This window comes from Leuresthes tenuis, unplaced genomic scaffold (assembly GCF_036924035.1).
Source record: "Leuresthes tenuis unplaced genomic scaffold, fLeuTen1.0.hap1 SCAF_10, whole genome shotgun sequence".
NCBI classification, from domain to species: Eukaryota; Metazoa; Chordata; class Actinopteri; order Atheriniformes; family Atherinopsidae; genus Leuresthes; species Leuresthes tenuis.
In genome coordinates this window covers 21,922,587-21,949,262 of record NW_027325364.1, presented here as the reverse complement: position 1 = coordinate 21,949,262, position 26,676 = coordinate 21,922,587, and the positions used below count along the sequence as shown (strand labels likewise).

General features: G+C 41.4%; 2 protein-coding genes across 2 annotated transcripts; one reads left to right on the top strand and one right to left on the bottom strand.

Annotated features, from left to right (window-relative positions):
- The first annotated feature begins 51 nt into the window (after positions 1 to 51).
- Positions 52 to 7,325, top strand: sdha (succinate dehydrogenase complex, subunit A, flavoprotein (Fp)). Its single transcript, XM_072394757.1, has 15 exons — positions 52 to 137; positions 1,885 to 1,971; positions 2,171 to 2,332; positions 2,493 to 2,636; positions 2,875 to 3,039; positions 3,144 to 3,292; positions 3,430 to 3,554; positions 4,654 to 4,822; positions 4,904 to 5,099; positions 5,186 to 5,357; positions 5,662 to 5,780; positions 5,904 to 6,015; positions 6,103 to 6,233; positions 6,456 to 6,569; positions 6,658 to 7,325. The coding sequence occupies exons 1-15, from the start codon at positions 75 to 77 to the stop codon at positions 6,742 to 6,744; spliced, it is 1,995 nt and encodes a 664-aa protein (XP_072250858.1). The 5' UTR covers positions 52 to 74; the 3' UTR covers positions 6,745 to 7,325.
- Positions 7,326 to 10,954: 3,629 nt separating this feature from the next.
- Positions 10,955 to 25,032, bottom strand: LOC140316773 (uncharacterized). Its single transcript, XM_072394738.1, has 3 exons — positions 24,752 to 25,032; positions 19,870 to 20,088; positions 10,955 to 11,282 (listed from the first exon to the last, which is right to left on the bottom strand). Exons 1-3 carry the CDS (start codon positions 24,896 to 24,898, stop codon positions 11,133 to 11,135), a joined length of 516 nt encoding a protein of 171 aa, XP_072250839.1. The 5' UTR covers positions 24,899 to 25,032; the 3' UTR covers positions 10,955 to 11,132.
- Between the last annotated feature and the right edge of the window lie 1,644 nt (positions 25,033 to 26,676).

Genomic DNA, 26,676 nt, shown 5'->3' with positions numbered 1-26,676 from the left:
AAAGTGGTTTAGTCCAGTCCAACGGAATATCTCTTCCTCTGCGGTGCTTTCGGAACTGTTCAGCAACTGACAACATGGCGAGTGTACGCGTTGCGTCTCATCTCCTCACCAAGAGGGTGTTATCTAACAAAAAAGCAGTGAGTAGTAATTACTTAACATTTAAACTGTATTGATGCATGTTTAAGTAAATGTGCATTTGCTAAGTGTGTAGATTTTCTATTTTCTTTACCCTGAATGTCAGAAGTCAGCTTTCGTAACCGGTGAATTCTGGCTTGCGTAATCTGTTATGTAGCATAGGGTGTCTCAATGTGACACTTTGGAAAGAAGCTAAATAGCCAGTCGAACCAAGAAAAATGCACTTATATAGCTGTGTCATCTCTATTTCTTTCACATTTACGTTGTAATAGTCCTTTTGAAATTGACGGAGGAATTTTGTTCCATTTAAAAGGTTACAATCAGCTGCCTTTGTGGAGAACAACTGCATGCTAGCACAAACATGTTCAGAAATATACACTGTATTGAGGTAATTTCATAAGATAGTAACTGTATGGTGATGAAGACCATTAAGTTTGACCGCCCCGAATAAAAAGGTAGTTTTTAAAAACGTAGTTATAAACCGTTATGAATATTAACGTCTGAGATGTTGGATTAAAATAAAATGCGTTTCATAATGAATACACATTGAACTCTCTAATGCTTCGTGGTAACTGCAGAGGGCAGTTTTCGAAATATGATATTCTTGTACGTGTATGAGTTTTGATAGTTATGCCAATCGGCTGCTCAGGTGGCTGCACTTCAAAACACTACAGCTACCTAGTGGCAGGAAAGTGTAAATGAAGAGAAAAATGGCAATATTCAAGATGGCCGATGGGGGACACGGTGTTATTTAAAGAAAAACTTGACCTAAACACATTTTCAAGAAACTTTTTTGTAACCTTTTCCGATTATTTTACCACAGAAAATGACAATAAATCGTGTGTACACCTCATTAAACGCCATCCGTACTTCGCTATAATTAAACTGCATCTCATGTAGTACTTAACTTTGAACATACTTTGACTGTAGGTTTTTTTTTTTCCTTTTTTCAGGAAAGTATGCCTTTTTGTTTTTCTTCATGCTATTTTTTTGTCTAACAGATACCATTTATTGTCTCATTTTGCTCGTATTTTAAAGTCAGGTTTAGCTCTTGAAATCCAAACGGAAACTGCTTTGGATATTTTTTCATAGTGTGTAGAATTGAGGTTTACTGTTCAAGACTATTAAATAAAAAATATAGATTGCCGAATTTGACATGAGGAAAAGCTATTGAAAAGGTAAAGTTTTATTTTAGAATTTCAGTTTTTCTTGGCTGGCAGAGCACAACGGTACAAGAGTTTCCTCACGGTGCCAATATTTTAGTTTGGGTTTCCTCTTACCGTGGATTGGTTCAGTAAACACTATCATAAGAAACTCTTTGGTTATTCTAATAAAGCAACAGTTTCATAGATGTAACCGATACAGTTTTGTTGACGAGACTGTTATTACATATTACCTATAACTCAACATTTGAGTGCATCCTGTCAGTCAGCCATGTCCAAAGACTCAGAGCAGCACTTCAGATTAAATCAAGCAGTGACTGTAAAGGACCTTTTCAGTTTGAATATAAAGATAGTGTGATTTTTGATGGCTGTAATTATCGTGCGTTTTTCTCTTTTTATTATTATCATTATTTCTTAAATTATCTATGAGTGATTCCTCAACAAAATGTGGTGCTGTACTATAGCTTTACACAGCTTATTATAACCAGTGTAGTATATGTTTAAAGTTATCTTTCAGTTGTTTAGCTGCTTTCATTGTATTTTTTTGGTTTCTTTGCTGATTTTAACTTGTTCATTTCTCTGCCAGGTCCCTGCTGCTGCTGCAGTTCAGGGTTCCAGAAACTTTCACTTCTCCATCTATGGCAAGAAGAACAATGCCAAAGTATCGGATGATGTGAGTTCCGTCCGCTGTTTTATGGAGCTCAGTGTTCACATGATCTGGATTATCAGTATGGATGAGTATAGCTCTGTGCTCCCCATACTGTGTGGGAAATGCTTGTATTGAACACTCCATGACTATTGTTACAACTTCAGTTTCCTCTGTGTGCTCTTTAATGGAAGTTTCACAGTTCCTTCTCTGTCACTGTCTTCAGATCTCCACTCAGTATCCAGTTGTGGATCATGAATTCGATGCGGTGGTGGTAGGAGCTGGAGGAGCTGGGCTTCGGGCAGCTTTTGGCCTGTCAGAGGCTGGCTTCAACACTGCCTGCGTCACCAAGCTCTTCCCCACAAGGTCTCACACTGTCGCTGCACAGGTACGACAACATGTTGTCTACTTTCATTGAGGATATAAACAAAATTAAATTAATCTGCATTTTATACTAAAATGTAGCTAGTTGCAAATCAAAGACTTCACAAATGACAACTATTGTATTTAGTTTCATTGAATATTTTCATTTTAACCTTTGCTCACAGGGTGGGATTAATGCGGCTCTGGGGAACATGGAGGAGGACGACTGGAGGTGGCATTTTTATGACACAGTGAAGGGATCTGATTGGCTTGGAGATCAGGATGCCATCCACTACATGACAGAGCAGGCTCCTGCAGCTGTAGTGGAGGTAAGACCCGACATATAGACACCTGCCCATTCCCACTGGGTTATCTTAGCTGGCCAGTATTAGGTCCTGACCACCACAGATGGAACGTAAGCCTTTCAGTTTGAAAGGGCAACAGTCAAATTGAAACAGTTGCCTGTGTAATTGTTCCGGGATTCGAGCTTAAAAACCTAAAACTTTAGCAGTTAATTGAGGATTTGATTCACATTAATAGATTTGAAACGCTTTTCTTTTTTCCCAGCTGGAGAACTTTGGTATGCCATTCAGCCGCACTGAGGAAGGGAAAATCTACCAGAGAGCCTTTGGAGGTCAGAGTCTCAAGTTTGGAAAGGGAGGCCAGGCCCACCGCTGCTGCTGCGTGGCAGACAGGACAGGACACTCACTGCTGCACACACTCTATGGAAGGGTGAGCGCATATGATTCTCTCAGGCTGGGCACAGAGAAGCTTGTATTGTTGTTGAGCTCCATTTGCCTGCATTTCCCTTATCTGTGTTTCTGACTTTTGTGCAGTCTCTTCGTTACGACACCAGTTACTTTGTGGAGTACTTTGCCCTGGACTTGCTGATGGAAGATGGAGAGTGTAAAGGAGTGATTGCTCTCTGCATGGAGGACGGATCTATTCATCGCTTCAGATCACAGAACACAGTCATTGCCACAGGGTAGGACGTGCATTCAGTCATAGTTCAGTATTGTCAGCTACACGAGATGACATGAGGACATTTCTGAAACAAATTTCTGTAAATTTGTGTCTGCAAGTGAATGAAAGTTGAGAAATGCGTTCTTCCGTCCCTTCCAGCGGATACGGAAGAGCCTATTTCAGCTGCACATCTGCTCACACAAGTACTGGAGACGGAAATGCAATGGTGACCAGAGCAGGTCTGCCCTGCCAGGACATGGAGTTCGTGCAGTTCCATCCCACCGGTGAGAGGAGGCTCTAACTAACTAATTTAAGGCACAGGCATAGAAACCACCAACCATTTAAATACCAGAGAGTCTTATTTGTGTGGAAGCTTTAGTTAAATGCATACATAGAACACAGACACAGAACAAAGCAGTAAATCTAAATTAAACCTCATTCACTTATTGCTTCACATTGGTTGCGTTACAAATCACGAACAAAGCCACTCTGTATTCAAATTTTCCTTTTAAAGTGGCTGGGCCACGTCTGTGCTCACACACTCTGTTGATTCAGTGTTCCATTACCGTTATCTCACTTCCATGAAGACAGAAGGTCATCTTTATTTTTGCTCCTGTGGACATTTGACACCAGAACTCCCAGTCATATAACGCAGGGAAATAGCTGTGTGAGCTCCAACTCGGAGGTTGTTTTGCCTTTTTATAGTCTATTCACCCCCTTTGCGAGTGTTTTGTAAACGTATGCAGTTGGATTATCAAGTATTGTGATAGCTTGTGGGTGTAGTGGGAATTTAGGGTGACATCGCTGTGCAGTCGACCACCTCAGCTGCTGTGATTTCTTAGATTTTTGTTATTTCACAGCAATTGGAACACAAAAAAACTGCCACCAACCAGGAAAGGATGATGGTATTGACTAAGATGTGTCAACTTAAGTATTTTATATGGAATGAGAAAGATTCTCACAATATTCTAGTTCATCCTGACGAATATATTCTTATCATGTTATTGCAGTGGCATATGCAGGATAAGCATGTTCATCACTGCTTGGTTACATTAAGCACAGAATCCTAATTGTTATTGACACAGTATTACAGTATTATGTCATGACTGTAGAACTTAAAAGCTTGACCTTATGCCTCAAAGAGGGGAAGGTAGTAGAAATGTTACACAGACAGTACGTAGGATTCTTATGAAGCTATCGTAAAGACGGCTACTTTTCGATAGTTTTCGGCACATATTTTGGTTTGGATTCATTCCTTGTTTTTTTTTTTTTTCCATACTTGGCTCGAACTGCCTGCTTAAGGTTGTGCTGCTGGGACACTACACTGACATATTTGTGCCATAAGAGCTGACAGATAGCCATTTAACATGCGGATTCTTGCAGGAATCTACGGAGCTGGTTGTCTGATCACAGAGGGTTGCCGTGGTGAGGGAGGAATCCTAATCAACAGCGAGGGAGAACGCTTCATGGAGCGCTACGCTCCCAACGCCAAAGACCTGGCCTCCAGAGACGTGGTGTCTCGCTCCATGACCATAGAGATCAGAGAGGGCAGGTATGAACACGCCTATGCCTGCGTCATGGTAACCGTATAAATTTGAAGACTGTTTGACTGCATGTCTGTCTGATTCTTCAGGGGTGTTGGTCCAGAGAAGGACCATGTGTACCTGCAGCTTCACCACCTGCCTCCTCAGCAGCTGGCCACAAGGCTGCCTGGTATCTCAGAGACGGCCATGATCTTTGCTGGAGTCGATGTCACTAAAGAGCCAATCCCCGTCCTGCCCACAGTTCATTACAATATGGGAGGAGTTCCCACAAACTACAAAGGACAGGTACATCATTTGTTCACACACTCCCACCTCACTCGTTTCTAAGTTCCCCCAGAAAAGTGGACACGTTTATTGATTTGAAATTTCAGGTGATTGATCATACCAACGGCGAGGACAAGGTGGTGCCTGGACTGTACGCCTGCGGTGAGGCGGCTTGTGCCAGCGTCCACGGTGCTAACAGGCTGGGTGCCAACTCCTTGCTGGACCTGGTGGTGTTTGGGAGAGCCTGCGCCCTCACAATTGCTGAGCAGCACAAACCTGGTGAGGACTTCTGTTAGTAAATATTAGAACAAAAGAGTCATACATCCTAAATGGTCTCATTTACATCTGTTTAACTCGATTATGATAAAACTTAATTTAGGAATTGTGAATAACACATTATCAAAAGAGACTAAAATAACATACTTTGATTCTACATGTAGATGTCTAGAAATATTAGTCAAATGACATATTAAAAGCAGCTCTGATGTCTAACAGTCATGCTCGGCTGCATCACATCAGTGTTTCAGTACGAGTCGTCCATCCTGCTTCAGTCTGACGCTGCTCATGTTGTTTTTCTCTCCAGGTGAGAAACTGTCCCCCCTGAAGCCCAGTGCAGGAGAGGAGTCTGTGGCCAACCTGGATAAGCTGAGGTTTGCCAATGGAAGTCTCAGAACCTCTGAGATCAGGCTCAACATGCAGAAGGTACACAAACACATCCGTGTGTGTATAGATTGTATCTGTTTTTGCAGATAAAGCATTTACTCAAGAGGTGTACTTAATTCCCGGAATAAAAGCTAAAGGATGTCTCTCTGCCTCTGCACTCAGACCATGCAGAATCACGCCGCCGTGTTCCGTACCGGCTCTGTTCTCAAGGAGGGATGTGACAAAATGGACAGCATCTACGGCACCATGGAGCACATGAAGACCTTTGACAGAGGTGCTGCACCTCATCCCATTACAGTGTCAAATTATTTATACGCCTCAGCAGAAAGCTAAAACAGCATTCTGCCCCCCTCCCCTCCAGGCATTGTGTGGAACACAGACTTGGTGGAATCGTTGGAGCTGCAGAACCTTATGCTGAACGCCGTCCAGACCATCCACTCTGCTGAGCAGAGGAAGGAGAGCAGGGGAGCCCATGCCAGGGAGGACTTCAAAGTCAGTTTTCCCACTTTTCATCTCCATTCTGCTGATTCTTTCTCAGTTTCTTTCTATATTTTAGCCAATTTTTTTTCTCCTTCTTTTATTACACTAAAGACGACCTGAAACCACCAATCCTTTGTTTTTTTTTTGCATCTGCACAAATCTGCGAGTGTAGCATCTCATTGTTCATTGCACTCAGTCTGCCGTCTAACAGTATTTTTTTTCTCTTTGTTCTAGGATCGTATTGATGAGTACGACTACTCTAAGCCCCTGCAGGGTCAAGAGAAGACGCCCTACGATGAGCACTGGAGGAAACACACTATGTCCTACGTCGACCCCAAGACTGGAAAGGTAATAACTGCTCCACTGGCCATCATCAGCTTTAAACTTCGGTATCATCGGTGACAACCAACTTACCTTTGCTTCTGATTAATTGTAGGTGACTCTGAGGTACCGTCCAGTTATCGACCATTCTTTGGATGAGCAGGACTGCGCTCACGTTCCCCCTGCCATCCGCTCCTATTAAGAAGATATCCTCATTTTGTCCTCTCTCCTCTCCTCACACTTCCTCCCTCCTCAATTACAGAATGCTATTTAAGAAGACTCACTGTTTCTGTAGTAGTAATGGCATTTTGGGACAAGTAATGGTTTTTGTTGCACATTTGTGTCCATTTAGAGATGTCAAATACAATCCTGTCTTGACGGCATCAGATCTTTGTGTCACATTCCTGCTCCTGTTCTTCATGCGTGTTTTGCCTTTATTTAAATCAACAAGATTCTTGTGGCCTCTTGCGCTGTCTTGTACATATCATATCATTAAAAAAAAGTGGAGTGGAGGCACTGAAGAAGGATTTTCCGAATGTCTAACCTTAGCAACAAAAGAAAAGTGGAACATGTTTCATAAATCGAGCTTAGCTTTGTGTGATGACATCATACTCTCATAGGTTTGCGTTGTACGAAATGCTTCTATGATTAAAACTTCTCAGCTTTTGACTGAGTGAGGAGACTGTAGGATTGACTGTACTTCAAAGTGCACATGTCGCAGAGACAGGGAAGTTTTAAGTATGTAAATATTGCAGACATGTACAATAAATATGGTGAAATGTACTGTATTTACTAGTTAAAATATAAGTTCATCTCACTGTGGCCTTCAATCGTGGCTTGCATTTACATAGTAACCTTCGTGTGTGTGTGGTCTTCACATGGCTCTTGTTCAGTAAATAATCCGCTAACAGCCTTGATTGAGCTTAAACTATCTCTATAAATGTTAATCATATGAAGCAGCTTAAATGACTGTATCCACATTTGCATCTCAGCCGATGGAACAATGGCTTCTTATGATAGTTAAGTATGGATGTTTTGCTCTGAACAATGAAAAAATATTCAATGAAAGGTCAGTGAATGCCACAGGCTGTAAGAGTAACTTGGCTTTGTTGGCTGCAGGGAAAGAGTCCTTCAGGGAGTTGTTTTCATTTGAAAGAAAAGAGAAAGCTGCGTATGCGTGGCATTATGTTAAAGGATGGACATTACCTCTCTCACTCCAACTCGTATGGACAACTTTAACACTGAGGATGAAGGATGTGGTCAGTGTTGCCTCTTTCAATGCAGAACAACATCACACACAATGCTTCTTGTGTTGAATCGACGAAAAGGGTGACTTAATTTATTTGCCTGTATTAAAAAAAAGGTTAATTTTCTTTTGGTTTTGCCATTTGTACTTGTTTTCATATATTCAATAAATATGCTATGCATAGAAACAAATGCTTTTGGTTTGTCTGTGTAGTAGGAAGGAGGTGGGTAAAAATAACACACCTATGTACTTGAATGCAGGTCAAGAGGAATGCAATGATGCTTTTTAGGAGCAACATGTAAGAGTTGGTGTGACTCATAGGCTTTAGTGTGCTTTTATTCCACTAGGGGGCAGCAGAAGCACACAACTGAACGAGGAGTTCTGCTGCAGAACTTCTGTGCTTCAAATGGAAAGTGCCTATGAGGCTGGTCATTTGTGTTTGTTCAGTTTTTTCGGTGTTCGTGCTGAGGTTAGTAAGATGACACAATCCAGAATGATCAAACAAACAACAAAGTAACTTGAGCTCATTCCATGTCCTTGTCAGCTTAAAAAAACAAACTCAAACGGGTTAGACCTTAATGGAATGGAGTCAGTTGTCGCTGGCCCTGTTACCGCAAACGAAAGAGTTGTTTGATGAAAAGATGTGAAATAATCAATCCACGGTTTGTGTCAGGTGAGTTCTGCACGCACATTTATCAATGATTAAGGATTTGATTTGAAGTTATTTTATAATAACATGCCGTTCTAAGAGAACTAGAAAGGATGAACACGGCATCTTTATTGTTAAGAAAATGAGTCGAGGCTTTCTTTGATTTCTAAAAGTGGAGCTTCTCTCAGTTGACCTACTGATGGAGTGCGATGGGACGTCTATGGATGAGCTCCTGCTTGAAATAATCCCTGAACCACGAGCAGCATGTGAAGTCAATGAAGAACGAAGAAGTTATAATGCCATGCATGTATCTTCTGAAAAAAGCTTTGACTGTTGTGTTCCCTGATTATATTATTGCTACCTCATAACACTAGGTGGCAGTGTTGTAAAGCACAAATTGTTGAGATAGCGGAAAAAAGAGCAGAGAAGAGACTGAAAATGGTGACTGCTGAAGTGTTTTGTTGTACAACTAATCTGTTAAGTAAACAGTATTTTTGCTCTCCAGCCTGGCCTTGTTATTCACGTGCCAACATGACACACTATAACGCGAGTTAAAACGAATATGTGCACACGAGCAAGGTCCGAGCAAACAGTAAACGGTTGACTCTTGTTTGAACAGCAGCAGATGTTCGGCGATCGAAAAAAAGTACCAGAAACTTTTTAGTAACACTTTTCCAGCAACTGAGAATATCCGGAGATACAACTGCAACGTGTTGACAAGTGTGCCGTAGTTTCAGAGGGCGAGTACTGAGGCAATCACAAGAATGAGGAATGCAGCAGCTGAAGGAAATGAAAACTCCAAATAACAAAACAATCAACGCGTCAGAACTGTCCGACCACAACACCAACATGTTCCAGTCTCTTAACCCTCATCACAGTTCGTGTGGTCATCCATCAGGGTGTTTGATCACTCAGATTTAAGAATAGATGTAGTCTATCATAGATTTGACTTTTTAATCTTTATTTCAGATTTGTGGCAGAACTTTGCATTAAAAAAAATCCTTTCCCTTCCTCTTTCTGGTGCATTGGAAAAACGGTTAACCCCAGTCATCTTAAACTCCCAGAAACAGATCAAAAAAGAAACCGAAATATAAATGAGGCACAATCATAAATACACACACAAAGTGAATAAAAAGAAACATCATAGAGAGGAATCCCATGTAATAGACTGGTTGCTTGTCCAGGCTATATTCCACATCTCATCTTACTGCTGCTGGGAAAGGCCCCAACACTCTGCAGAACAGGATGTTGGCTGTTGATAATGGCTGCCAGCTGATGGCAAAGAATTTTCATGCCCAAACAGATGTGCATTCGCTGAAGAACTGAGCTACATAGCCATGCCATGTATCAAGGCATGTACCTTAGAAGCACGCTGGCTCTAAAAAGCAGACAGATTGTGTCTAGTTTAACAAAAAGCATGTGATAACTTACACACCCAGAGGAGAAAATCACCATTGGCTTGTTGAAAGTCGCCGAAACCAAATCTCAAAACAAAACAGAAATGTCTAATGGCTCAATCAAAACCACAGACTAAAGATTTAATCACAGCAACTCAACAGAGTAAAGTCAACAAATAAAATGAATAAGCTTATAAAGCTAAAGTGATATTCTTCATTAATGTTGTTATAACAAAAACTAGCATTTCTCTTCCAGATCTGTGAAATGTTTCATGGTGCCTCAGGACTACCAGAAGCTTTTACAATTAGGCCAAGTGGCTGATGCAAAAGGAACAAAAGCAGGGGAAGAGAAGAACAAACTGAAGACAGAAAAAAATTCACAAGGATTGAAAAGCAGAAGCGTAAAGATTCAGAAGAGCAAATGGGGAATTAAAAGAATGGCAAAGGAGATGCGATGAGGTCAGCAGGACAACTGAAAGGAGGGGGAAAAAAGGTGGGGCAGGGAGAGCAGAGAAAAGCAAATGTTTTACTGTTACAGCCTTGGAAAGTTTACAGGAACTGTTAATGACTCCAGCCTCTGCTCTAAAACCATGCAGCTGAAGTCTTGAAGTCATTACGGACATCCTGAAACTTTTCTTCCTTTCTTTTTTGCTGATGGATCTGACATATTTCATAATTTAAGATACACAAACACTTGAGAAGTTCTAATTGTGCTTGCAGATGAGCTGATGTGCCAATAGTTGCGTAAACACAGGAATCTTTGTCCAAACAAAAGCTTTTTTTCTTCTTCATTTTTAAATTTTTTTTTATGTCAAAATTCTTTATCAGCTGCCTCCAAAGAGAAAAAAAAGAGCTAGAAATACGACGCACGGTTTTTGGAAATTTCATGTCCCCTTCCAGAACTTGAAGTCATCACAACAACGCACGCCATCATCCAGTACTGAGGGATTCTACGTGCTGAGACCTGCCGCTGCGTGTGAAAGGGTAAACAGACGACAAACAGCATCAAAGAAAGACAAGATCTGAGATGGAAACGCTGTTGTTAGAAAGCCAACGATAATATCATAACAAACCGGCAACATGGCGCTGAAAACCACAAATGACATAAAAAACACAAATGTTTTTTTTTTTAACATACTTTATTTATAAAGACATTTTTGTTTTTTTAAAATATTTTTTTTGGTTACAGAATTTCAATACAAATTCAACCTGTGCCCGGAAATGTTTCTTATGTTGGCTGATTATTTGCCGTAGAATGAGCATGACCAATAAAGGAAGTAAGGGGTGTCGAAACGGACTTAGAAGATAGAGACAATGACCACCACGTAGATAATCAACAGGACGATGGCCCCAATCCCCAGCCCCAGGGCCACGTGGTTCAGTGTCCTGGCTGTCCTGCTGTTCCGCTCCGCTGCCATCCGGTCACCCGTGTGGTTGGCTTCACGGGCCTGAAAAGTGGGAAAAAACAAACAAGAAAAAAAAAAAAAAAAAGGGGAAATGGTTATATCTGTGCTTTTAGACAGTTTAAAGACTTCCAACAAGGTGAACACCATATAAACGATTAAACAATTGAAATAAGCCTCAGTTGACTTTCTATTAAAAAGACACGTGACACCTCCCAAACACGCGGAAGAAGAAGAATTCAACTTTTTGGCCACCCAGGAAAACATTACAAATTACACAAAGCCATTATTGCGAGATCACCAAACCCACAGTGAAGCATGGCAGTGGCAGCATCGTGCTGTGGCGATTACTGTCATCAAGAGGCCCCGGGGACTTTTAAAGGTGATGGAAACAAACATTCTACTCATTTCACATCTCCATTTAAAGATGCAATGTAACAAAAAAAGGAAATACACAGAGAAGAAAATGTCGTCAGAGTTGTGGTTCGCTGACCTTTCTAAAACCTGCTGACTAACCACACAGTAGAAAACGCACCACCAAATGCAGCTGTGTCCACACTGGCTGTTGGCTGAACACTGAGCAGGAACTGTTCATTGTGACATGATTACATACGTGACACACATTATGGCAAAGGTAACTGGTTAATGCGAGTAAACCACAATGGGTGAGATTGTAAACTGAAAAGCACATTTTGGGAAAAAATGATTGCCCGAAAAAAGGCCAAGTGCGTCCTGTCTTTCAATACAATACAAGCTGAGCTGGTAGTTTTTCCAGTTTTAATGCTGCAATGATACCGTTGCAGTCAAACTAAAGGTTTTACAGACAAACTCACACTAAAGAGATCCTTCCGCAGTTTGAGGCCTGATTTAAAAAGATGCCCTAGAACATGCAAGCAGCCACATTTTGGCTGCTGGGTTAAATTTAAATTGAAATAAGTCTGTTTAACATCTATTTATTTTCTTAGATAGAGAAGTCAGTGTTTTAGCTCAGTTCACCAGTTGCATATTAGTTGAAACACGGTGCTAGGTAAACATTTTGGGAAGTATGGATATTATCTTTCTTCCTAAGACAAAAAAATCAAAATCACTCAAATATTTGGCACTGCAGCCAGAGGGGGATGTGTTTTCTATTTACTTGGACCGTCTTCTTAATGGCCTTTTCAAAAGAGTCAGTGTTGCTCAATACATCTGTCGAATTGTACAACACTGCTGTGTACAATGTGTGTTTTTGAAAGAAAGCTGTGGAAATTCCCCAAATAGTTTTCACAAATCGTCAGAAATGTCCCCATTCATAACGGAGAGGGAGCGTTGAACTCAATCAGGACACCTCATTCTGCATAGTAACATTTCAACTCTCTTTTTTTGGTGCCACTGACTGTATTCCAAAAAAATATGAAATAAAAAAAATAAAAATATATTACAATTAACAACAACTTCAGTCAGTGGGTAAAGTAAAAGTAAAAAAAAAACAAACAGTGGCTGTGTTTTGTAATAACTCACTGATTTTTTCCCCTCACAACTATATATTGTCATATAAAAGAAACCAAACTTGTGTAGCGACTCTGAAATGCTGTAATCAAAAGCCTTCGGCTCACACACCTACATGAAAACACCCGCTATGACTCCTGAATCAAAGGTTAATTCCAGGAAGTCACAAGGAGTTTACAACTGCCGATAACCCAGCTGTGCAGCAGCACTGAAACCACTCCCTTCGTGCCCGTATGAGTGGAATTACATTGGTCTGTTTAAGGACATTTGAGGATGTAGCTGTAGTAGATCATCCTCCTTCTTCAATAACCTACAGTCACTGTTTGTTTTCTCTGGAGTGAACAGAGTAAAAGGTGAAGAGCTGACACAAGCTCTCATTATGACCATTACAAGAAAGCAAATGCTGCGTATTGCACTTTCTAGCTTCTGGGACAGCTGCTGCACCTCTCGCTACTCTCTCACTACATTTCCAAAGGATAATTGTTCACTTTGCTTTTAGGGACCTGATCTCTTGGAATTAGAGACTGACAGGGGACAGTGCAAGGCAATGCATGAGCAAGCAATCAACAGGACATTTATCATGGGCTTGCGTGCAAAATGAATTTTTGCAGCTGAGCTCAAAGTATATGAACTTGTAGGATATCATTAGGAAGATGCATTACTGAAAAGCTCCTCAACAGGGGAGAAACCTGCATGTAGAAATAACACATACAAACAATGCCTACTAAAGCCTCGCAGAGTATGACAGGTTTCCTTCCCACCTACATTATTATACACTGCTGGTTAAATTTGATTGAAGAGCTTTTTGCAGTTTTGGCCGGTGGCTTACCTGCAGCTGCCTGACCAGATGTTTGCATTGTTAGTCTGTGTGCTCTGTGTATGTGAAAGGGCCTGTGTGGTTATCAGTGCATCTGTATTCTTTGTCCTCATTGCGAGGAGCAGCGATTACGCAAGAGCAGGGGCCTGATGTTTGTGGGAAAACTGCAGAGAGCAGATCTGAATGCAGCAGCTGAAAGACGGGGGAGGAAAATAAAATCCAAAAGGTCTGCACGCCCCCTCCCTCACCCTCACCTCACGATGGAAGAAAACAAAAGTCCCAGCGGTTTTAGACGGTTTCAAACTGATTGACCCAGAATTTTGTAGCACTCTCGTATCTTCCCCTTTTTTTCCAATGCAAACCGTGGCACCGCCATTTCAACCACTTTGAACTTCACCTGCTACGGTTTCACCCTGAACCCTCACCTAATATCTGTAACATGACTCTCAGCCTCTGTGGTTGTTCTGCTTTCGCCCCAACCACCGAGAAACACAGAACCAGTGTTCTTTCGCTGCTATGTGACTTTGTTTTTTTCTCCTTTCTTTTTACGTTCTTAGGTAGCCGGGAATCGCATGACCGGCACAGACAGCCAGCCTGTTCAATGTGAGCCCTGTGTGATTTTCAACTTCAAAGTTCCACAATGCATGTCTTTAAAATCCTCCATCTGGAATTTATTAGTCTTTTCGGAAATGTGATCTGTAACAGGGAGCCACGCCTTTGCCTGTTGCCTATCCCAAAGAGAGAAATAAGCTCTATACCTGTCTGTGGCGGGATTGAGAATGTGATGAATGGATTTGTGGTATTTATGGACCTTTTGACCTTTTTTTGTAAAGTAAAACCTACTTCAAAATGACAAAACCAAAGAGAAATCCTGTGTAACGCATGGGGCATTTTGATATGTTTGGCAGTGATGGTCGCTGTCAGCTGGAAAGCTTACATAATCCGTAGTTTATCTGAGGTTTAGAAGCCAATTTAGGACCATATTTGGAATTTTCCGAGGACTTTGAAGCTCAGATGGAGGGCTTGTTTGAAGAAGGTGGGGTCCTGTTCGGGGAAACACTCAAACATGCAACACACAAGTCTTATGAAAAAGAAAAGAAAAGAAAAAGAACAAGCAGCTTGTCAAACTGCACTGAGAAAAAAATAAAACATGCTGAACAAATACTGACATTACCTGTGGCTGAATTGCTGTTTATCCAGTTTCAACAGTAATAATGAATATATTCAATTCTATCTGAAGGTCTGCTGGGTAACTAGTTGATGTCATCAGTCATAAAGTTTTATTTAATTCGTCTTTGCTTTGGATTCCTTGACATTTAGCTTGTCGTAATGCTGTTTGGGTATGACACTACTGACATAAACTGCAGTAACTCAAACAGCAGAGCTCTCTCTGACCTTACCACCAACGGGTTTTTGCTCTCTGCAGCCCAATAGCAAATGTGGAAAAAGTGGAAACGAAATGATACAATATGAAGAAAATACACAAGAGCACATCAGGGAAGTGGATATGTAGAAATAAGGATGCCATGTTGGAAGTTTTAAATGAATGTAAAAAGGATTTGACAACAGACAAAAAATTTAAAACAGCACAAAGCCAAAACTCTGACATCACAACAACTTCAATGACTGGACACATTTCAATTGTCGGCAGCAAAGTTTCAGACACCTCGCAGTTACTGTCTGGATGCTCATCCACCGTGAAAAGCAGATAAGCCCAAATAAGCAAATACCAAAAGAAACAAAGGAGCGTTTCATGGAACTTTCAAAGAAGCAAAGCGTGGTCTGGAGCTTGGAAAACTAGGCCCTGAATTCAGATCCCCACAAAAAAAATTGGGGGGGTAAAAAAGAAGAAAAAAAGGACCAAATTAAAATTGAGCGACTTTCCTAATGGGTTTGTCCGAGTGGTCAGTTTTCCTCTGTTTTCCGCAGTGTTTGAAATGCAAATAAAGAAAAGAGATTCCCCAGCCAGAAGCCCTTTCTTTATCTCTCCCCTCCCTCTTGTCAGTTCTAGCATCATATTTTCCAGTCTCTGGCTTCCTTCCTGTTTATTCTCTCCGTTAGGAACCCTGAAACTGACAAAGAGCACGCACTGTTTGGGATACAATCACGTCAAAGCACAACTCAAAACAAGCCAACCAGCCACCAGATCTCCATCTGCGGTCTTCCCTCCCTGTCCGGTAACATGAGCTCCCAGACATCTTGGTACACTCTATTCCCAGCTCATCTCCTTGTAATTTCTGGGAAACACCATGACATGATCTGTGTTTCCTCTCCCTCCAATATGTTGTACTTTTTCTTATTGAAGGCAAATTCAAGGAGGAGCCTCAATCATCATTTTTATTGTCAGAGTAATATAAACATACAAAATAAACAGAGATGCTGTCTTATTTACATTTGCAAACGCCACAGTGGGACACTGTGCCGTAAAACCTCAGCATGGGGGATGTTACTTTCACACAGACTTCACACTTGTTCCAAAAACCCACGCTTCTTCATGGTTTCGTTCTTACCGATTGCACCAGCCTATCCTGACAAGAAAATGCCCCCCGGCAGAAACTGTTCACAAACACGGCTAAGAGTTTTAAGTTGTTGAGCTGCTAATTACAACTGAATGCAGTTCAAACGTGCCTCAGACGATTCGCTGTCCGAAGTGAGCTCTGTTTTAAAGGCAGCAGATAGGCAGCAGTGGCAAAGTCGCCACAAGCTTCACAGTCTTAGCATGCATTTCTATGATGACAAGCAAAGCCAGTTTCCCAGCCACGCTGAAAGTGCCCAGAGAGTAGAGTGCAGCATACTTCAAATACAGATGCTGAGGCATCTGAAAGGGAAGTCTGAGGTTCAGACTGCTGCAAACTGGTGTGCATTCGCAGTCTTCTCTTCCCTCCAGGTGCCTCTCCACACGAGGCTGAGTGAAAGATTAATTCACTCACTTTTTCAACTGCTCACTTTTTCTTTTTCTCTTCCTTTATAAATAAAAGGCATCCCAGATGTTTCTGTGAAACAAACTACGTACAGGGTCAAGTTATTGAATTCTGTCTGCACTGAACAAAACCCACAAAGCACTACCGGAAAATTGACCGATTTGGTTTTCACGTGAAATATCCAGCTACTTTTAAGCTGGCAGCAGCGACTGCCACAGGGCAACACTGAGAATCTACCCTTCAACATGACACTGTAATAGCATTAAGGTAATGGAATTATCTTGTTTTTGACATTCTTTGTTAACATGCTATGCAGCATGCTAGGAGTATTTGAGATTGTATGAAAAGTCTGCTTATTATCACTGCATAAATGTCAAGGCCAGAGAGGCCATCACATATCAAAAACTCACAAGGAGGAGAGGTGAGACAAAGAGAGCTGTGTATTAAAAAGGAATGTTATCTTCACTCTGATCATCATCTTCCCACTGACAAAATAGACTGCATACTCATGATATATCCCAGGTCTCGGCACATGAAATATAGTAGAAGATTGTATGCGTGTTTGTGACACCAAATAAAAGGTAAAGGGAGGCAACCACTCGCTGGAGAACTCTTGTGAATCTGCAGAGAGAAGGTTTGTGTGTTGTTCTCCCCTTGCAAGTAAAATACTGAGGCCTTTGAGTGATTTCTTTGTTTCAAGCCGTTGTCTGCGAGCGGATTTTCTAACAGAGATTTCTTTCAATATGTCCACGGGCTTGATGCAAGTTCAGTGGTAAAATGAGCCTACAAACTGTGAGGCAAGCTGAAGTATTGATGTATATGAAAAAAAGAGAACGCTCATCGTTTTGGGCCCCATCAGTGTATGTACGGCTGACATCGTTGCAATTATACACAGCACCAACTGAGGCACGTTGCCCTTGCAACGGTGCGCTTCTCCTAAAATATTTACCATAACTGTAACCCTCCTTGGTTTTGATGTTTCATAGAGATGCTTGTCCAGGCGGACACTTCTTTGCAGCTCTTCCTGCTATTCAAACGTGCTATTCGGGGACAGGGATCAAAAACGGCGAGGCGCCCGGCATCGTCAGGCAGGTGTTCGCACCGTCGTCCATGACCTTGCCAAACGTGAGCATAAACTCAGCCTAAGTTCCTATCCACAAGCGAAAAGGTTCTCAGGAAATAATGTAACACGGACAGTGTGTCAGAAAAGGTAAAGACACTTTATTCACTCAAAAGTATGTTAAACAGTAGAAATAGAACGAGAAATGTTAGCCACAGCTAATGCAGTGGCATGGCATTATAAATAATTAATGTTTCAGTCTGAGTGATGATCACAATGGCTTTTCTAACAATGTTCTTTTTAGAAATTTTATTTCTATTTCTATTATCTTATTTGGTTGAGAATTCATCATGGAAACGGCAGTCTGTTACAGCTGTGCAAAAAAAACCAGCCAAACTGTTACAACACCAGCACATCTGTGCAACAGTGACTTCTTATGGTGCCAGATCTTGCGTGGCAACACATATAACTGCTGTGACATACTCTGAGTAATGAGGATAAAATGGAAGCGCTTATCTAAAAAATGTGTGTGTGTGGGGGGGTACTTTGGCCAACAATGCTAACAAACTATTGACTCAGCTAATCCAAACAAGCTAAATCTAAATGCATTTTATTCACAGTCTTCAAACAGGAGCAAAAGGAAAAGAATATCTGAAAGGGCACAGTGAGTCAGTAAGTGCAGCAACATGTGAGCTCATGTTGGGGTTTTCCATGTGGCTTAACTCTGTGAGCTGCATGGGAACGAACACAAACACTGAGGCTGTTTTAACCTGTTCAAGTTCAGGCTAGATCTGGCTGAGATCTCCCCGACTGTGTTTAAGTCGGATGATGATCAGTCTGGATGAGGTAGTGACAGAGCTGCTAAAGCGTGATGCAAAAAATCCAGAGACAGTCATCACCATACCAAATCCAATAATTTGTAGCTATAACTAAAGCTCATCATAGGTAATCTTTTATGTTCAATGTCAGTTTATTCAGACTGCACAATAACAACAGGAAGCTATTTTTTTCCTTTTTAGCACTTCACACATTCCTATACAAGACATGTGATGCACTATCATACAATCATTCATCACATGAGTAAAGAACTCTTTACCAGATTTGCCTCATAATGACTTTTTCCCGCAGCATTAACAATGATCGCCGTCTGTTTGCGTCTATGGCAACAGCACAAAACAAAAAGTTTGCCCTGCCTTCAAATGCTTAAAGCAATAATAATAATAATAATAAAGCAATAAATGGACTCAGCCGCAGCTTATCTCAGATAAAGTGTATTGTGTCATTCTTAGGTCTATACGCTGGAGGATCATTAACAGAAGAACAAAAAAAAGAAGAAAAAAAAGAGCACTGAAAGCAGCGAAATGTGAAACACCTTCAGTCTTTTGGTTTCAACAGTAAAATGGGTCACAGCTGGTCAACATAAGGGTGGTTTGCTGACATCAGCTTTGCATGTGCTAAACGCTCACTCATTGCTGCCCTTTGGAGCTGCAGGGCTGCCTCATGCAATGCAATTATCACATTATTCATTTGTTTATTTATTATTAAAATATCATTTTTTCCTGAAATGCTACAGTCATGAAAAAAGGAACCTTGGTTTTGAACAATTGTTTTACTTATTTTTTTTGCCCCACATAACTGCCTTTATTCAAATTACTTTAGGTTAAAAAAATGTGCTGCTTGCGATGCACCAACCGTTTTTTACTGCCAAATGAGGTACTGCTGCTGTGAAAAATAGTCTAGTAATAGGTATTACTCAATAGCTATTACTCAAATGATCTACAGGAGACAAATTAACATCAGTTAGGGTTTCAATGGAACGTGTACATATTAACCAGAGAAGGAGAGAGCTTCACTCTGCTCCGCACAAATAGCCACGTAAACAATGTCAAAGTGGAGCCGTGGTTTCTGTGCCAATCCAAACAACGATACAAACACCAGATGCTAAATGTAGACCGCCCAAATACAGAATTCAGCAACTGCTGCTCGAAGGAATGACAACGTGAACACAACCTGAACGCAGCGTTGTAAAGCTGACCTCCGGAGGGTTACGCAGAAAAGGTACAAAAAGTTACTGTAAAACACGTACTTTCACCAGAACTAAGTTCAAGTTCAAGCTCTCAAACGTCATGTTGTAGTTATCCAATACACAGGGCAGAAACATGTTGAAAACGTTCATAAACATCTTTTAAATATCTCTTTTAAAGGTTTTATGCACAGATCAATTTTGTATTTGGGCTTTAACTATTTTAAGTAGCACAAAAAAAGCAATGGGTTTCGTTAATTTGATTTGGACAAGGCACAAGTCAAAAAAAGAGGAGAGCACAAATACCAGGTAAACAAACTCACTGAGATGGAGAAGATGAGGGCGGCGATTCCAAGAGGCAGGCAACAGCAGATCATAGTGAAGATGGAGTAGCCCAAGTAGTCGTTGACAGGGTGTTGGAGAGGGCCCTGAGCCATATACACTGTGGGCTGGACAGTGACGGTACCAGGTGCTGGGTACTGCTGGCCCATGGGGTAAGGCTGCTGTTCATGACCTGCATAATGATGTGGATACCCAGGACCCTGCAGGCCACAAGCAAGAAAGACAGTTAAAACTAATGTTTATAAAATGCACTAAACAGCCTGGGAGAGGCCATAATGTTTCCATTCCATCTGCTCGGCTAAAGGAGTGAGAAAATGATGAGGAAACCAAGTGGGCGTTCAGGCTATTCTGCTTTTAGACCCTGTGTATACACTGTTTTCTTGAGAGCGCAATGTAACTACAACCCCGGTTCCCACAGTTTGGAAGCTGTATAAAATGAACATAAAAACAGGGGGCAAGGATCTCATAAATCCATAACTTACTCACGGTGGAACATAGAAAATATATCAAATGTTCCAAATGAGACATAATACTCTTTCATGAAAAATATTAGCTCATCTTGAATTTGATGGCAGCAACTTGTTGGAAGAGTCGGGCAAAGAAGACAGTTGAGCAGCCAGATCCTATATTAGACAAGAATGGGACAGCATTTGTCTGCCAAAGATCTGGCAACTGCTCTCCTCAGCTGCCAGATGTTTACAGACTGTTGTTAAAGGCAGTGGAGACGCTATGCAGTGACGAACAAGACCATTAGCCAACTTTTTAACGACTTCTATGTGAAGATGAACTCGTATTTTTCATGACAAGGTAAAATGTCTCACTTTCAGCATCTGATATGGTGTTCTGTGTTCTATTGTGGATAACACACACTCCTGGAACTGTTATTCAGCTGATCAAAAGTTTAACACCATAGCCCAAAAAACCATGTTAGGGTAACAGAACTAAAAAGTGTCAAAAAAAGGACTCAGTAGTGAGTAGCCCCAGCATTCTTGTTGGGGTCACTTCAAAAATTTGTTTAGGTATGATGCGGCGGTGTGGTGGCTCCTCACAGTGAGAAGGTTCCAGGTTCAACTCCCAGCTGGGGCCTTTCTGTGTGTTCTCCCCAAGTACTCCAGCTTCCTCCCACCATCCAAAAACAGGTTAGGTTAATTGGTGTCTCTAAAATTGTCCTTAGGAGTGAGTGTGTGTGGTTGGTTGTCTCTTTGTGGTCCTGTGATGGACTGGCAACCTGTCCAGGGTCTACCCTGCCTCTTACCTGATGGGATAGATGGATATATGGCCACTAACAGATTAAGTGGGTATAGAAAATGGATGGATGGATGCTTGACAGCTTCACCAAGGGTGTCGATGGTCTAGAATTGACCTTCATTTTCGCAAACATCCTTTGCTAATCCATCCCCAAATGTTCTCAATGGGCTTTAGATCAGGGGAATGTGGAGGATGCTCCAAAAGCACAACATTATTCTCCTGGTAAAACAGTTCTTTGTCACAGATGAGGGCCCTCAGTCAAGAGGGATGTCCGGCGCAACATCTCCATGCAGCCCACCCCTGCACGACCACTGCTCCACTGAGGGAAATAGCACCCCAGATCACGATGGAGCCTCCTCCACTGTGCCGCTTAGAAAACATCTCCAGCGAGATCTCCATCAGGACCGTTCAGGTTCAATTGTTTCTCGTCAGAAAACAAAACTTTCTTCCACCTTTTCAATATCCCATGTTCGGTGCTCCCTTGCAAAATCCAAATGGGCAAGTTTGGGGCGTGGGACCCCCTCTCTCTGTAAATGAATTGGTCAGTGATTTTAATAACTCCTGCACTGCTGTTTTAGACTCAATTGCACCCGTAAGGTACAAAAAGAAGACTCCCTCTCCATGTCCATGGCTGAGTGAGGATCTTAGGCTCTTAAAGAGAATCTTAATGGAAACAGGATATGCAGTGGCTCCCTTGCTTCCGTTTCATGGCTTCCGATCAGCACACTGTCAAAGTGGCTAGAAATGCATCTTTACTAACCTGATTACCAGCCACGATCATAATCGGAGAGTGCTTTTTAAATTATTTATTCCATGACTCAACAAGCTCCTAGCCAGTCTCCTGACCCCTCCCCAGAGAAATGTGAGGACTTTGTTCTCCATTTGGCGAATAAGATCGTGCAGATCCGACAGCAGTTTGGCGCCGTTCTTAGAGAATCTGACACAGACCCACACCTCCACTTTCCTTTAAAAAAGTTTTATGAAATCTCCTTGCTCTCGCTGCAGCGCATAGTTGCTACATCGAGATCTTCCACTGCCTCTCAGACTGCTTGCCCACTTGGTTTTTAAAATCTGTGTTTCAGACGGTTGGTCTGGACATGTTAACCTCTCTCTGTCACCTGGCATTTTTCCACCTTGTTTTAAACATGCCCTCGTCTATCCACTTTTAAAAAAGCCCACCCTGGGTGCTTCAGTCTTAAATAATTTTAGACTGATTGTTAGGACCGGCTCAAGAGCCACAACAAAAATGGAGATGCGCACGCACGGATTAAAAGTTAACAAAACATATTTTATTAAATCAAATATTGGAGAGAGAATGAAGTGTGAGTGTCAATGTCAGCAGTGTGTGTAAATGTGTGGCTGCAGTGGTCCATGAAGAATGCGTGTTGTCGGTGCAGCCATTTTTATCAAAGGTTTTAGATGCAATTGTTTCATCACAGCTGACTCAGGCTTCTGCTCAATTTTAGTTGTACTTGATCTCAGCTCAGCCTTTGATACAGTGAACCACGATATTTTAATTAACCGTCTGGAACACCTTATCACCGGTATCAGTGGTGTGGCACTTGAGTGGCTCAAATCCTATTTATCTAACAGGTCATTCTCGGTGTTGTTTGGTGATGCTTGCTCCTCTCATGTGCCCCTTTTTTTGTGGGGTCCCCCGGGGGTCAATTCTGGGGCTCGTTCTCTTTTCCATTTACATGTTACCAGTGGGGAGAATCATTCAAAAGCACAATATTAATTTTCATTTATATGCAGACGGCACCCAGTTATATGTAGCAAAACCTGGCTCTTCAGATGTTTCCCACATTCTCGCATGCCTAACATAACATAATTTATATCAAATCATGGATGTCCAACAACTTTCTCCAGCTAAATGAATCTAAAACAGAGGTTATCATTTTTCCCCATCTAGCACCAGCAGCCCTGACAGTCTCCCCTCTACTCAGAAAGAGGCTCGAAATGTTGGATTCATCCTAGACTCAGAGCTATCTTTTGACACTCAAATCTCAACTTATTATAAAATGCTGCTGCCAGGCTTTAACAGGATCAAAGAGAAGTGACCACATCACTCCACCTCTTGCTGCTCTCCAGTGGCTGCCTGCGAGTTTTAGAATTGATTTTAAGATTTTACTACTTGTTTTTAAAGCTCTAAATGGTCAGGCTCCTGCCTATATCCATGACCTGCTTTTACCCTACGAGCCTAAACGCTGCCTGAGATCCGCCGGCACGGCTTTGCTTTCAGTCCTGAGGTTCCACCTCATTACCAAAGGCGGTCTGGCCTTCACTGTCCATGCTCCACAGCTGTGGAACTCCCTGCCCTGCGATCTCCGGCAGGCCAGCTCAGTGGCTTCTTTTAAAGACTCACTTTTATCATCTAGCCTTCTATTAATTTTTGTTTTATTTTGTTGTATGATTACGTTGTTGAGATGGTTGTTTTTAAGTTTTTATCTCTGTTGTTCGGCACTTTGTAACTCGTTTTTGAAAAGTGCTATATAGATAGAGTTATTATTATTATTATTATTATTATAATGAAGACGGAAGTAAAGGTTACTACTGACTTGGAGGAGTGGTGAGTTACAGTGAAATGAAACCCAGGCCCATGCAGTACAACCTGGCAAGAACAAATCCCCTGTGACTCATCCACAGAGGATGTGGGACATTGATGAGGCTTTTCACGCCAAAAAGATGTCATGCCCAGGTGAGGTCTTTTGTTTTTTAGCCTGTCTTGTCTCGTCATTTCCTGTTTTACTTTGAAGGATTAACTTTCCCTCTCGTTTCAGGTCACTTGCCCTTCTTCATGTGTCACCAGTCTGATTGTCCTCCCTGATCCCAGAGTGTATCCACCTGTTCCCCATTTCCCTCATGTGTATTTATAGTCTGCGTCTCCCTCTGTCCCGTACCAGTGTGTTCGTTACAATCCTTGTGAGAGTTCTTGATCCTAGCCTTCCATGATATTCACAGCCTTGAATCCAAGTCCATGCGAGAAAGCGTTTCCCTCCATCAGAGTGCTTTTATTTTGGTTACCTTTTTGATTCCTAGTCTAGCTTCGTCTAGTTTCGTAGCCGGTTTTGGTTCCTCCGTAAGGAGCGACCTTTGTTTGATAAAGTTTCATAGTGCCTTCGTTTAGTGGAGTGATTTTTGATTTTTCGATAATCTTTTCATAATGCGTTCGTTTTACAGGAGAGTTTGATTTCTTATTGCCTCTTTAGAAGAGAGCGCCCGGTTATTTTGTTAAACTTTTATAGCTCGTTCAGTTTTCCTCCTGGAGTGGAGAGAATATTATTTTGATAAGTTTTATAGTCCCACTGCCCTCATCATAGTTATCGAGGGAAGTGTGTTAGTCTTCCATAGCCTGTTGATTTCTCTGACCTAGAGACACATAAGTAGTTTAATAAATGAACTAACTTATTCTGAAAACCCTGCGCCTGTGTCCTGCCGGTTTCTGACAAGACTGTTCAAATACTTTTCGACGGAATTTGCGTTTAAAAAATGCTCTAACGTTAAGTTTGTTGGTGGCACTTTAAAGTGTGGGAAGCAGGGAAAACTAGCCGTTGAACATTTTTAACGGTGGAAATGAAGTCTTCTTATACATTTAAAAACTATTATGTTGGTTACCTGCTGAGCTGGGTAACTCGGGCCGGGCTGGTGGGGTCCCGGGTAGGGATAGTCCTGGTATGGCGGAGGAGCCGGGGAGTGAACCATGGACGACTTCTCATCTGTCCATCCCTGTGGAGGAGCGCTGGGTGTCTTGTTGGGATCCATAATGTAACAATGCTGTGGTCTCTGGGCCTTTAACTTAAAAAAGAAAATCTTCCTCTTCTCTTTTTGTCTCTGAAGAATTGAATATATATATATACATTTATCTTTTTCCCAACCAAGTCTCCAGCTCTGAACGCTTCAGCAGCCAAACGAAAATTTGTCAACGGCCAGAAGTTGGAAACATTTTTTCCATCAGTATCAAGTGTCACAAGATGAATGAAATACTTTCCCGCCGTGTCTTTCAAATTAAAGGCTCAGAGTCGCTTATGAACGTGACATAATCTGTCTGAAATAGTCAACATTTTATTTTTCAATGTAGCATGTATTTGATTTCCGGTCTCACACGGACGACGACAGTGGGCAAAAGGTGCTGTGTTCCTCCATAAAGTCAACCACTGCAGGGAGGGGCAAAGAGGTTGACTTTTTGCAACTCCCACAGACATTTACTGGAAACCAAAACTCGCCATAACAGTTAGATACTGTTGTACACATTTAGAGTACAGGTTTTCCCTTTAAGGCAGTACCTACCATTACACTCCTTTAACAGTAGAAAAACAGTAAAACCAGTGCATATCAAATAAAGGTTAATTTAAGTGTAATCCCAATGTGGCTGTTGCATTTAAAACTTATGGTTCACCATACTTTTTGTTTGTTTTGTAAAAGCATAGCAATGAAGAAACAAAACGCAAAAAAGTCACAGAAAAGTATTTTATTTCATAGCTCAACACTGATTTAGTTAAAGCCAAAGTTTGTTTGCTAAAACTGCCGTAAAACTGATCCACTGCAAAACCTGCACACGCATAAACAGCAATGAGTCTGTGCCTGCCTGTGTCAATGCCTGATATAACAGAGCGATAACAGTATTGTTTTTCATTGGTCAAATCCATGCATCAAAGAGTCCAAGCTGTTATGAAGGAGCATCAGAGGAGGGTTCAACACAGTACTAACTGTGATATATATATAGATTGGTTCATAACTTCATTATTTTCTTTTTCCACTAAAGACTGAGAGACCCCCCCCCCCCCCCCTCCAGCAGCAACTTACGTTCGGTAACTTTCAGAAATAGACCTGCCTTATTCTGCAGACTGGATCTATATATGTATTTAAAATGATTGAAGACATGTAAGTAAATGATAAGTTGCTCTAGCCAACTCTGTTACATTGATATGTTAAGCATTTACTTAGGTGTGTACTCCAACATTTGGTAAAACTTGTCAAAAAGGGATTAAGTTTCCTTTTAGAAAGTACCTAATTCACCGTGGACGGTAAATATTTTGTGTTTCCTGGATATTAGCGTTATGGTTGTACCAATCGAAAACAGGCTGTTTTTGTCGTGTGTAAAACTAGCTGGTCCGTTTCACGTGCCACGCTCGTGAAACATGATCCTCTATTCATTTTTATCATTGAATGTTTCTGTTAGCATCTGCAGGGAGTTCCTTTCAGTGATATAAACTGAATTTTGCCATTTGTCGCATGAAGCTCATATTGATCCCTGTGATGTTTGAGCACACTGTAAGTCTCATATATATGGCCACAAGAGGGTGCTACACGCTCATATTTGTTATTAAATTGCAGCCCAACTGAGGGTCATATTGTCTGTTATTATCAGACATTTATGTCTTCAAAGTAATGACGATTTATACTTTTTATGATTAATTAATTTCTTTCCCATATTGTCATTCTGTTAAGTAGATATGCTGTATTTCAACAGAAGCCATAGTAGTGAATTAGTAGTATTGCCCTTACTACAGTTAATTGCATTACTGTTTAATTAAGAGTTG